General features: G+C 50.2%; 1 protein-coding gene across 4 annotated transcripts; it reads left to right on the forward strand.

The window, feature by feature from the left end:
- Positions 1-3,676: 3,676 nt before the first annotated feature.
- On the forward strand, positions 3,677-10,103 carry LOC100592128 (nucleoside diphosphate kinase B). 4 transcript variants are annotated; one of them, XM_004090315.3, is made up of 5 exons: positions 3,677-3,917; positions 5,153-5,282; positions 6,562-6,663; positions 8,286-8,398; positions 9,846-10,103. In XM_004090315.3, the coding sequence occupies exons 2-5, from the start codon at positions 5,157-5,159 to the stop codon at positions 9,961-9,963; spliced, it is 459 nt and encodes a 152-aa protein (XP_004090363.2). In that variant the 5' UTR covers positions 3,677-3,917; positions 5,153-5,156; the 3' UTR covers positions 9,964-10,103. The 4 variants fall into 4 exon arrangements, with proteins under 4 accessions (XP_004090363.2, XP_004090364.2, XP_030683002.1 ...); XM_004090316.3 differs by lacking the exon at positions 3,677-3,917 and adding an exon at positions 4,055-4,139; XM_030827142.1 differs by lacking the exon at positions 3,677-3,917 and adding an exon at positions 4,603-4,823.
- Positions 10,104-13,289: the final 3,186 nt, after the last annotated feature.

Consider the following 13,289-nt stretch of genomic DNA (forward strand, 5'->3'; position numbering starts at 1 on the left):
TTCATTGAGTTCATTACTTCGTATTGTTGTATTGCTTTTTTTTTTCTTCTTTTCATGTACACTGAATAACCTGACCTAATAGAGAGTGTAAATACTATAAAAATGATTTATATTGAGATCTCACATAAACACAGGCATTCTTTGCCTGCCCTTCTTAACTCCTGCATCCCTTCCACTCTCGGCACTGAGCTGCTCAGCAGGCATCTGTGGAGCATGTGCTACGTGGCCAAGATTGGACTAGGTGCAGAAATGAAAGAAAACATGAAGGCTGGGTGTGCTGGCTTGTGCTTGTGATACCAGCTACTTGGGAGGCTGAGGTGGGAGACCAGCCTGGGTAACATAGCAAGACCCTGTCTCACTAAAAAAAAAAAAAAAAAAAAAGAAAAATTAGGCTGGGTACGATGGCTCATGCCTTTAATCCCAGCTATTCAGGAGGCTGAGGGGGAGAATCACTAGAGGCCAGAAGTTCAAGTCCGGGGTGGGCAACATAGCAAGACACTGTCTTTACAAAAAAAAAAAAATTAGCTCTGGTGCTGTGCACCTCTAGTCCTAGCTATTGGGAAGGCATAGGCAGGAGGATTGTGCCCAGGAGCCCAAGGCTGCAGTAAACCATGATCATGCTACTGTACTTCAGCCTGGGTGACAGAGTGAGACGTCTCTTAAATAAAAACATATCCATCCTGTTCTGGAGAAACTCTTGGGGATTCAGTGAATGGGGGAGTGTGGGAAGTTGTAATTCCTCCAAAAATCAGAAAAGCTAGGTAGACAGTAAGCCTGGGTCCCTGGGATGGCCTCAAATGAAGCAGGAGGTCTTGCAAGTAGCTTTGATTTGTTAGGATATTGATTTGGTTGCTTTAATGGAGACAAGATAGAAATGTACTTCTCTTTCATTTGAAAGTTCAAGTGTGATTGGGTGCAGTGGCTCATGCCTATAATCCCAGCACTTTGGGAGGCCAAGGCAAGAGGATTGCTTGAGCCCAGGAGTTTGAGACCAGCCTGGGGAACAGAGTGAGACCTCATCTGTGCCAAACATTAAAAATTAGTCGGGTGTGGTGGCACATTCCTGTAGTCCTAGCTACTCAGGAGGCTGAGGTGGGAGGATTGCTTGAGCCCCGGAGGTTGGAGCAGTGAGCTGTGATCCCGCCTCTGCACTTCAGCCTGGGTGACAAGAGTGAGACCTGTCTTCAAAAAAGAAAAAGCCCTAGCTGCTCAGTAGGGGTGGTGATAGTGGTAAGGCTCTGATCTTTTTTTTTTTTTTTTTAGACAGAGTCTCGCTGTCGCCCAGGCTGGAGTGCAGTGGCACGATCTTGGCTCACTGCAGGCTCCGCCCCCCGGGGATTCACGCCATTCTCCTGCCTCAGCCTCCCGAGTAGCTGGGACTACAGGCGCCTGCCACCACGCCCGGCTAATTTTTTGTATTTTTAGTAGAGACGGGATTTCACTGTGTTAGCCAGGATGGGCTCGATCTCCTGACCTCGTGATCCACCCGCCTCGGCCTCCCAAAGTGCTGGGATTACAGGCGTGAGCCACCGCGCCCGGCCAAGGCTCTATCTTGAAGGTGGTCTACACACACCTGGTTCCTTCTAATCAGTCCTACTTGGATTATCACCCCATGTCCCTTCCTGCAAGTTGGGAAGGGAAGTGGAAGAAGTATCCTTTTTAAAGAGACAACTCTGAATTACAACCTTCACTTCCTCTCACATCCCACGGGCTAGAACTTAGTCATATGGCTGCAAGAGAAATTGGAATTTTTTTTTTTCTTCTGACACAGGGTCTCGCTCTGTCGCCCAGGATGGAGTGCAGTGGTGTGATGACAGCAGCTCACTGCAGCCTCGACCTCTCTGGGCCCAAGTGATCTCCTACCTTAGCCTCCTGAGTAACTGGGACTACAGGCACGTGCCACCACGCCCAACTAATTTTTGTATTTTCTGTAGAGATGGGGTTTCATCACGTTTCCCAGGCTGGTCTCCAACTGCTGGGCTCAAGCGATCTGCCTGCCTGGGCCTCCCAAGGTGCTGAGATTATAGGCATGAGCCACTGCACCCAGCCTGAGGGTTTTTCTTTTTTTTTCTTTTTCCTTTTTTTTTTTGAGACAAAGTCTCGCTCTTGTGGCCCAGGCTGGAGTGTAATGGAGCGATCTCGGCTAACTGCAACCTCCGCCTCCCGGGTTCAAGCGATTCTCCTGCCTCAGCCTCCTGAGTAGCTGGGATTACAGGCATGTGCCACCACTCCCAGCTAATTTTTGTATTTTTAGTAGAGACAGGTTTTCACCATGTTGGCTGGGCTGTTCTCAAACTTCTGACCTCAGATGATCCACCTGCCTCAGCCTCCCAAAGTGCTGGGATTACAGGCGTGAGCCACTGCGACTGGCCACCTGAGGGTTTTTCTTATCTTTCCTTTTCATCTGGCCTCAGTAGAGGCAATAGAGAGGAAGAGACTTCTCAGGATGGGGGAGAAGAGAGTAGCTGGGGTGGGCTGCCTTTACAGACAGACGAGGGCGAGATGAATTTTTTTTTTTTAATTTTTTTTTTTTTTTTTTTTGAGAGGAGTCTTGCTCTGTTGCCCAGGCTGGAGTGCAGTGGCGCAATCTCGGCTAACTGCAAGCTCTGCCTCCTGGGTTCACGTCATTCTCCTGCCTCAGCCTCCCGAGTAGCTGGGACTACAGGTGCCCGCCACCACGCCCAGCTAATTTTTTTGTATTTTTAGTAGACACTGGGTTTCGCTGTGTTAGCCAGGATGGTCTTGATCTCCTGACCTCATGATCTGCCTGCCTTGGCCTCCCAAAGTGCTGGGATTACAGGCGTGAGCCACCGCACTCGGCCCTTTTTTTAAAATTTTTGAGATGGAATCTCACTCTGTCACCCAGGCTGGAGTGCAGTGGCATGATCTCAGCTCACTGCAACCTCCGCTTCCCGGGTTCAAGCCGTTCTCCTGCCTCAGCCTCCTTAGTAGCTGGGATTACAGGCACACGCCACTACGCCCGGCTAATTTTTGTATTTTTCGTGGGGACGGGGTTTCACCACGTTGGTCAGGCTTGTCTCGAACTCCTGACCTCGTGATCCACCCGCCTTGGCCTCTCAAAGTGCTGGGATTACAGGCGTGAGCTACCGCACCCAGCCTGAATTTCTATTAATATTTTACACAAAGCATGGCCTGTTTGTTTTGGGGCGTGAGATGAGCATACCAGGACTTGGGGAATGAACATGTGTGTAATGAAGCTGGAGGGTTACAGCCTCCCCAGTTAAGGACAGTCTTCCCAGGAAGGAAAGAAGAGGTGAAAGCAGAGGGGTGGTCCTGACTGTACCCTGAGGAGCCATCAGTGACCTGACCAAGGGGAGCAGATAGCTCTCCCCCGGACAGAGAAAAGTCCATGCACTTTCGAGACCTGTTTTCACAGTTGACATTTGGTAATCCAAATGAGCGTGTGCTTCAGATTGAAGCCAAAAAATACAGTGCCCCCAAATGAGGGCACATGACAGTCATTGTCAATGTCTGGTGGGCTAAGGCTCTGTAACTAGAAGTTTGGAAAGCCGATAAGGTATAACAGAGGCCAGGTTGTCATCCATCTGGCCAGTGACAGGTGATCAGCGCAGTGCTGGGGGCACTCGGGTGATGGCATGATCGCTGTGGTCAGCTCAGAGCCCTGAGGGGAAGCAAGCGGGCTCCCACCGTCTCAGGGCAGTACCACTGCTGTGCGGCTGTCAGTCAGTGCTGCAGGCGCTGAGAGGAGGGGCTCGTGACCGCCCCAGGGAAGCTGGGCATCACCAAAGGGAGCTTGTTTGCCAGGGACACTGCAAGTAGGAAGCGTCTACAGGTCGATGACAGGCCTGATCTCTATGACAGGGTCTAGACTTCCCTCAGGGTCCAGGGGCGCGCCTCAGGGTGAACTGGAAAACTCGACCGCACTTTAGTGCCAGGTGGGCAGGGATCCCCATGTCACGGTGGGAGTGGGCGGCTGATTGGGGCTGGAAATGTAGGTGGGGAGGCGGCAGCCAGGGAGCAGGGCATCCTGCGAGAAGAGCATCCCGCTAAGGAGTCTGAACCCCATCCTGTAGGCGGGGGAGTCATCAAGGCAGGGCAGACGCAGGACCAGATGGCCGCTTGAGGTGCTGAGAAAAGCTCCTGGTTTGCGGGGAGAGGTGAGATCGAGGCCCGTTGGGAGTCCGAGGCTTAACCGCGGCTCAAGCAGAGGGGAGGGAAGGCTGGATTTCAGAGGTAGGGAGGGTAAGGACCGTGGGTGCACGACGGGGAGGGAGAGCCAAGTCAAGGTTAATGCCGGTGCTCGGGCGGATGGTGAAAGCAGCAGACGGCCTTGACCGGGGTAGAGAACTCGAGCACAGAGCAGGTCTTGTGGTGTGGGTGTGTGAGAACTCGAGCACAGGAGCAGGTGTGTGTGTGTGTGTGTGTGTGTGTGTGGTGAGCAGGAGCAGGTGTGTGTGTGTGTGTGTGTGTGTGTGTGTGTGTGTGTGTAGGAGCTTTTGGGGCCACGGGAAGTACTGAGAGGTGAGGAGTGGGATTTGGGACGTGCGTAGTTGAACTCACAGGACGTCTAGGTGGAGAAGGAATCACTTCCTGTCTCCGGATCCGTCTCGATCTCTGCCCGGCGAGGGCGCGCCCCGGCTGGGTGTGGACACAGTTCTCGGGCCGCGTCGGGCCGGGCGGGTGGCGCGTTCCTGCGGGTTGGGCGGCTGGGCCCTCCGGGGTGTGGCCACCCCGCGCTCCGCCCCGCGCCCCTCCTCCGCCGCCGGCTCCCGGGTGTGGTGGCCGCTCCAGCTCTCCGCTCTCCCAGCTCCGCGCCGCCGCCCGGCCCCTCTAGCTTCCCGGTAAGGCGGTGGCGGCGCATCCCCCGGCGACTCCTCCCGTTCCCTCTTCCGCTTGCGCTGCCGCAGGTGGGCTCGGTCTGTGGGCGCCCCCCGATTTCCCGCAGGTCCCGCGCGGGCTCGGAGCGGGAGATTCCCTTGCCGCTTGCTCCCCGCGGGCCTTCGGGCTCCGGAGAGGGACGCCGGCCCTGCGCGGGGCGGAAGCGGCCGGGAAGCCACGTGTCCCCGCGGCCGCGCGTGGTGGGGGAGGCGGGCCCGGCGGCGCCCAGGTGGCCTCCGCGGGCCACGCCAGGGCTTTCGCCCGGGCCCTGACTGCACCTCTCGCCCCGCAGAACCATGGCCAACCTCGAGCGCACCTTCATTGCCATCAAGCCGGACGGCGTGCAGCGCGGCCTGGTGGGCGAGATCATCAAGCGCTTCGAGCAGAAGGGGTTCCGCCTCGTGGCCATGAAGTTCCTCCGGGTAACTCGCCCCCGTCTCCCCTTCCCCCGCGGCAGCCGGCTCGCGGGTGTTTTTCCCTCCCGGCGGCGGTTTGTCCGCCTCTGCTTTCCGAGTTCATTTCGCTGCAGCGAAATCCCTTTGCCGTCTGCCCCCACCCGCGGCGGCTTGGGCCCGCCGACCCTTTCCCGGGGCGGTGGGGACAGACGCCCTTGGGAAGGTGAAGCGCTGGTAGCGTGACTCGCCCTCCGGGTCTGGGTTCCTTCCCGCGGGCCGCTACCTGCTCACCCGCCGCGTGGGGGCAGCAGGGAGCGGAAAAACCCAGCGCCCCAGACCCCTTGCGCCTGCCCACTCGGGTCCACCGAGGCACAGGATGGAGGCTTGGAATCTCCTTTGCTTTAGTCTGAAACTCCGAGTTCCAGTGCAGTGCTCCTCCTTTAGCATAGGGTAGGAACAATATTTTCCACATTAAATTTGGGGCACAGATCTGAATCTCTACACTTACGGGTATGTAAGTACTGAAATTCAACCAGGCTCATCGGTGGAGAATGTTCTCAGTTATTATCTGAAATATTTAAGAGGGCATTGTGAGTGGCCCAGGGGAGTTTAACATGACTTCTGCCAGGCATATGACCTGTCATATGTACTTCAGTTGCAGCCAAAATTTAATTCCCTAAATCTAGATCCTCAAACCACCTACTTTTTAGGCTTACAAAACCCCTAATGTCATTGACAGTATGAGGGTGTCTTTACGATTAGAACAGTCTTGGCCAGGCGCAGGGCTCACGCCTATAATCCCAGCAATTTGGGAGGCCGAGGTGGGTGGAGCCCAAGAGTTGGAGATCAGCCTGAGCCACATAGCAAGCCCCTGTCTCTACAAATAAATAAATAAATAAATAAATAAAAATTAATTGGGCATGGTTGAGTGCATCTGTAGTTCCAGCTACTTGGGAGGCTGAGGTAGGAAAATCACTTGAGCCCTGGAAGTTGAGGCTGCAGTGAGCCATGATTGTGCTACTGCATTCTAGCCTGGGTGAGGAGAGTGAGACCCTGTCTCCTAAAACAAACCAAAACAACACACCAAAAAAGAACAGTCTTTCTGTTAAAATGGCATTAGTTTCATGGCTTGGATGGGATTTAAAAAATATTTATGTGTGTATGTGTGTGTATATATATATATTTCCACACCCCACTTAGGAACGTGGGCTAGAATATCAAACCAGACTTGCTAATGGGAGGTTCAGAGGATGGGATGGAGTCTTTCCAGCTTAGCTCCTAACTGGTGCCTCCTCTCCAATGCCAGGCCTCTGAAGAACACCTGAAGCAGCACTACGTTGACCTGAAAGACCGCCCATTCTTCCCTGGGCTGGTGAAGTACATGAACTCAGGGCCGGTCGTGGCCATGGTGAGTGCTTGTGGGGAATGAGAGAAAATGAGGAAAAAGTGCTCGGTGTTCTTTGTTAGACATCTCCCTCAGCTAATCTAAATTTCATTTTATGAATGGAACCCGCTGAAGTTACTTAACTGAGCAACTAGGAGCTTGGGAGGAGAAAGCAAATCAGACCTTAGAAATGGGAAGGATGTTAGCTGGGTGTGGTGGTGCACGGCTGTAATCTCAGCTACTTGGGAGGCTGAGGTAGGAGAATTGCTTGAACCCGGGAGGCGGAGGTTGCAGCGAGCCGAGACTGTGCCACTGCACTCCAGCCTGGGCAACAGAGCTAGACTCTGTCTCAACAAAGAAAAAAAAAAAGATATGGGAAGGACTTTTTCAGGTACATGTCTCTAGGGTTAGATAGAATCTCACTGCCTGCAAGAGTGGTAAATTTTCGGGCCAGGCTCGGTGGCTCATGCCTGTAATCCCAGCACTTTGGAAAGCTGAGGCGGGTGTCACCGGAGGCCAGGAGTTAATCCCAATTACTCAGGAGGCCATTTACTTAGGAGGCTGAAGCACGAGAATCGCTTGAACTCGGGAGGCGGAGGTTGCAGTGAGCTGAGATCATGCCACTGCACTCCAGCCTAGGCGACAGCAAGACTCCATCTCAAAAAAAAATTATAAAGTACTAAATTTCTTCTGTTTGACAAGTGTTTTAGACCTTAATGTTTCCTAGATTAAAAAACTTTATCCTATTTTCTCATGAAAAATTCAAATGTAAGGATATAAGAAGTTCTCAATCCTATACTAGAAGCAGTTTCTTCTGGATGGTGCTAATGTCCAATTGGGAGTGGAGAGAATATGAGGAGAGAGTGGCTGGGTGAGGTGGCTCACGCCTGTAATCCCAGCACTTTGGAAGGCCGAGGTGGGTGGATTACAAGGTCAGGAGTTCAAGACCTGCCTGGCCAACATGGTGAAACCCCATCTCTACTAAAAAAAAATACAAAAATTAGTTGGGCATGGTGGCGTGTGCCTGTAATCCCAGCTACTCGGGACGCTGAGGTGGGAGAATTGCTTGAACCTGGGAGGCGGAGGTTGCAGTGAGCTGAGCCACTGCACTCCAGCCTGGGCAACAGAGCAAGACTCTGTCTCAAAAAAAAAAAAAAAAAAAAAAAAGAGAGAGAGAGAGTAAAATAGGGAGGCAGTGAAATTGTTGAGAAAGTAGATCTATTTCCTGTTCCCCTTTTTCTTCCTTCTGCTCTTCCCTGGAATCCTTACCCTAGCATGTTAGTCTTTCTTTTCCCTCTTCTAGCAGTCTTCTGGGATGCCCTTCCCACTGATCCTATTCCACACTGGCCACTTTCTTCTTTCTTCACCAGTTCTTCTGTGTTGATGGCTGCATAAGGATTCTTCAACATTGTTTATCTCTGTCTCAGCTAAACTGGGAGGTCCCCAAGTTGGACAGACTTTTCTTTGAATCCTAGCAATACGTTTGGAATGGAGTTTTTTATAGGCCCCTACTCTCTGCTGGGGTTAGCTGATAATCATGTCACTGATTGGTCTCATTGATGTGTCCTTTCAGGTAGGAGTAAATGTTAGACCCTACCTGTCCTGAGTGGCAGATCTGATTATAAATCCATTTTCACACTTTCGAGGTCTGGGAGGGGCTGAACGTGGTGAAGACAGGCCGAGTGATGCTTGGGGAGACCAATCCAGCAGATTCTAAGCCAGGCACCATTCGTGGGGACTTCTGCATTCAGGTTGGCAGGTAAGTCCAGGGACAAGAGGGTGGATGACTTTTATGCAACACCATTTAAAGCAGACGTCGGGCGTATCCTACTTTCAGAACAATCTGTGCACTTTTTTTTTTTTTCTTTTTTCTTGAGATGGAGTCTCCCGCTGTTGCCTAGGCTGGAGTGCAGTGATGCCATCTCGGCTCACTGTAACCTCCACCTCCCGGGTTCAAGCGATCCTCCTGCTGCAACCTCCCAAATAGCTGGGATTACAGGTGCGTGCCACCACGCCCGGCTAATTTTTGTATTTTTAGTAGAGACAGGGTTTCACCACGTTGGCCAGGCTAGTTTCAAACTCCTGACCTCAGGTGATCCGCCTGCCTCGGCCCCCCAGGGTGCTGGGATTACAGACATGAGCCACCGCACTTGGCCTGAACTTTTAAATTAGTTGGTGATTATCATTGTATAAAAACTTTCAGGCTGGGTATATCATTGTATAAAAGCTTTCAGGCCAGGGGCTTACGCCTGTAATCCCAGCACTCTGGGAGGCCGAGGCGGGTGGATCACCTGAGGTCAGGAGTTTGAGACCAGCCTGGAGCCTGCCCAAGATGAACCCCGTCTCTACTAAAAGTAAAACATTAGGGCATGGTGATGCATGCCTGTAATCCTAGCTACTCAGGAGGCTGAGACAGAAGAATCGCTTGAACCTAGGAGGTGGAGGCTGCCTTGAGCTAAGATCACGCTACTGCACTCCAGCCTGGGCAACAAGAGCGAAACTCCATCTCAAAAAAAAAAAAAAAAAGCTTTCACACATAGCTTCTTCCCTAGGTTACTTAATTTTAAGCAAGATAACAAGGGAGCCATATGTGGTAATTCCTGTGTAGTACAGCAAAAAATGCTAGGTGTGGAGAAGGGAAGCATTCCAGCCACATCCATGAGTACTTTGTCCATGGGTGTGTCACTTAACCTTTTGATTCCCTCACCTGTACAGAATCTGTTCCAAACCTTTACAAAGTGGTGAGGTTCAAGTGGGATAAAGGGATTTTTATTAATAAGCAGTGTTATGTCATGGTTGGGCTTTGCAAATCAGTGTTATAAGAAAATGCAGCAGAGCTGGCCTATGACAATGAATACATCATATCTAGTTGGGATGTTGATCTGGAGTGGGTTTGAGTATTACTGTATTTTTCAAAATTTGAGGAGGAGTGTTTTATGTCATCGGCAATCTTGGGGTACAAGCACTCTTGATGGGGAGGCCAGACTTGGAAGCATAATACAGTTGAAACAAGGAATGTTTTAAATCAAGCACCTTTGCAGTTGCATAGCTACTTTTAAAAGGAAATGCTTTGGGGGTATAAATTGGTCTGCTGCTTCAAGTGGCAGTTTGGCTGAAAGAGTCTGGAGTGGCTGTCCGTTGCGGTACCCATTAAACAGACTTTTGCACTTTAAAACATGGCAACTCGTAATTCTTTTCTTTCTTAGGAACATCATTCATGGCAGTGATTCAGTAAAAAGTGCTGAAAAAGAAATCAGCCTATGGTTTAAGCCTGAAGAACTGGTTGACTACAAGTCTTGTGCTCATGACTGGGTCTATGAATAAGAGGTGGACACAGCAGCAGTCTCCTTCAGCACGGCGTGGTGTGTCCCTGGACACAGCTCTTCATTCCACTGACTTAGAGGCAACAGGATCGATGATTCTTTTATAGAGCATATTTGCCAGTAAAGCTTTTGGAAGCTGGACACTGTTTCCTTGTGCTTATTTGATACTGAGCTGAAAGAAGTGACTTGGTTCTCCGGCTATAGTAGCATTATCTACATCTAAATCCTGCTTGTCAAAGAATGATCTGATCCTGACGGAGTTTTGTTCTCTTGCCCAGGCTGGAGTGCAATGGCGTGATCTCGGCTCACCGCAACCTCTGCCTCCCGGGTTCAAGCAATTCTCCTGTCTCAGCCTCCTGAGTAGCTGGGATTATAGGCATTTGCCACCGCGCCCTGCTAATTTTCTATTTTTAGTAGAGACGGGGCTTCTCCATGTTGGTCAGGCTGGTTTTGTACTCCCAATCTCAGGTGATCTGCCCACCTTGGCCACCCAAAGTGCTGGGATTACAGGTGTGAATCACTGTGCCCGGCCTATTTATTTGAGACAGTCTCGCTTTGTCGCCCAGGCTGGAGTGCAGTGGCGTGATCTCAGCTCACTGCAACCTCCACCTTCTGGACTCAAGCCTAGTTGGTCAAGTGGTTCTTGTGCCTCAGCCTCCTGAGTAGCTGGGATTACAGGTGTGAGCCACTGCACCTGGCCACCTGTAAGAAAGATTTGTTGAAACTTGGAGTGAAACATGCAGACTAGGGAAATACTCTAGATTTATATATCTGCTGATTACAAATTGGGCAAGTTACTTATTAGGAAATGGAAGCCTAAAGACATCTGTGAAATGGGCCTATCTACCACTGTAATGCAAGATTAGTGAAATTATGTATATGCAGCTAACTAGCGCTTGGCCTATAGTTGGTACATATTTCTGCAACCCTAACCCCTTTATTTTTTTTCCCTGGGGTAAGATACTTATTCATGCTGGTTTCCTGGGCTAGATGCGGTGAGTGGTTGCTAGAGGCGTATTCCCTGCTTTTGAGGTTAATTTTGCTGGATTGGAACAGTTGTAAAATGTTAGTAGCACCTGTCAATACAAATCATTTGCAGCACTATCACCTGGAATCAATTATAAATTTACATTTCCTATAAAAAAACTAGTAAAAGCTAAATGTCACTCCTATATATAACAATGCTATGCTTTTTTTTTAGACGGAGTCTCACTGTCGCCCAGGCCGGAGTGCAGTGGCCCGATCTTGGCTCACTGCAAACTCTGCCTCCCAGGTTCAAGCAATTCTCTGCCTCAGCCTCCTGAGTAGCTGGGTTTACAGGTGCCCGCCATCACAGCCGGCTAATTTTTGTATTTTTAGTAGAGACGGGGTTTTGCCATCTTGGCCAGGCTGGTCTTCAACTCCTGACCTTGTGATCCACCCGCCTCGGCTTCCCAATGTGCTGGGATTACAGACGTGAGCCACCGCGCCCGGCCATCTCATGCTTTCAATAAATGTTTTTTTAAAAAAAATAGTAAAAGTGCGTTATTATTTAAAATGCATTACCTTAGCTGGATGCAGTGGCTCATGCCTGTAATCCCAGCACTTTGGGAGGCCAAGGCAGGGGCATCCCTTGAGCTCTTGAGACACTTGTTTCTGGGCATAACTAGTTTCTCAAGAAGCATGTAACGGTTTAAAGAAATACATGTGGCTGGGCGCGGTGGCTCATGCCTGTAATCCCAGCACTTTGGGAGGCTGAGGCGGATAGATCACGAGGTCAGGAGTTCAAGACCAGCCTGGCCAATATGGTGAAACCCCCATCTCTACTGAAAAATACAAAAATTAGCTGGGCGTGGTGGTGTGTGCCTGTAGTCCCAGCTACTTGGGAGGATGGGGCAGGAGAACTGCTGGAACCCGGAAGATGGAGGTTGCAATGAGCTGAGATCACGCCACTGTACTCCAGCCTAGGTGACAGAGTGAGACTCCGTTTCAAAAAAAAAAAAAAAAAAATGCTGGGTGCAGTGGCTCACGCCTGTAATCCCAGCACTTTGGGAGGCCGCTGAGGCAGGCAGATCACGAGGTCAAGAAATCAAGACCATCCTGGCCAACGTGGTGAAACCCTGTCTCTACTAAAAATACAAAAATTAGCTGGGTGTGGTGGTGCACGCCTGTACTCCCAGCTACTTGGGAGGCTGAGGCAGGAGAATCACTTGAACCCAGGAGGCAGAGGCTGCAGTGAGCCGAGATCATGCCACTGCACTCCAGCCTGGTGACAGAGACTCCATCTCAAAAAAAAAAAAAAAAAAAAAAAAAAATATATATATATATATATATATATACACACACACACATATATATATATACACATATATATATACACACACATATATATATATATATATAAATTTGTCAAAGCTCATGGGATAGTAAATGAGCACCAACCTAGGAATTCCAGCTTACTATAGCAACTGTTCAAACCACTTAAGGTAGAAAGCAGGGCAGAAATTAGGCTCTTTTTTTCTTGGAATGTGTTACATGAAATTAATCCCTGAAGAGACCTGGTCCATCTCATTACTGTCTTACATATTGTTTCCCAATTCATAAAAATCTCTACCAACTGCATCTGCAGTAAAAATTGAATAATTTTCCAAAGAGCCAGCTGTTGGTAAAGGAGGGCTTTTTTGCATTCCCTTTTAATGTTAAGGGCAAGAGCTAGCTGGGATACTTTATTTATATCCAATTAACTTTGCTGCTAAGGTGGGTAATGGAGTTAAAAAAAGTCTCCTACTAGCCGGGCGCGGTGGCTCATGCCTGTAATCCCAGCACTTTGGGAGACCGAGGCAGGCGGATCACGAGGTCAGGAGATCGAGACCATCCTGGCTAACACGGTGAAACCCAGTCTCTACTAAAAATACAAAAAATTAGCCAGGCGTGGTGGCGGGCGCCTGTAGTCCCAGCTACTCAGGAGGCTGAGGCAGGAGAATGGCGTGAACCCGGGAGGTGGAGGTTGCAGTGAGCCGATATAGTGCCACTGCACTCCAGCCTGGGCGACAGAGCAAGACTCCGTCTAAAAAAAAAAAAAAAAAGTCTCCTACTAAGTGTGCCAACCCGAAAACACGATATTCTAGCTAAGATGATTTAATTTCCCCATAAAGGTCCCTATTCACCTTGGCTCCTGCTGTGGTTTTTGCCCTTTCCCTCCCTGCCCATGAAATCCCACCTCCAATGCAACCTCATCCATATGTCTAACCATACTACTCTTGGTAAATTCTTCCTTACAGCACTTACGTGCCTGCTACCCCTTGTAAGAGGAAGGGACTGATCCAACTTTCACAGGGGTCTCTGACT

Source organism: Nomascus leucogenys, chromosome 14 (genome assembly GCF_006542625.1).
Source record: "Nomascus leucogenys isolate Asia chromosome 14, Asia_NLE_v1, whole genome shotgun sequence".
NCBI classification, from domain to species: Eukaryota; Metazoa; Chordata; class Mammalia; order Primates; family Hylobatidae; genus Nomascus; species Nomascus leucogenys.

Excerpts from the sequence above, each read along its gene's own strand:
- LOC100592128 (XM_004090315.3), top strand. The coding sequence starts at position 5,157 with ATGGCCAACCTCGAGCGCACCTTCATTGCCATCAAGCCGGACGGCGTG. Across the intron at positions 5,283-6,561 it reads TGGCCATGAAGTTCCTCCGG|GCCTCTGAAGAACACCTGAA; the intron begins GTAACTCGCCCC and ends CTCCAATGCCAG. Across the intron at positions 6,664-8,285 it reads CAGGGCCGGTCGTGGCCATG|GTCTGGGAGGGGCTGAACGT; the intron begins GTGAGTGCTTGT and ends CACACTTTCGAG.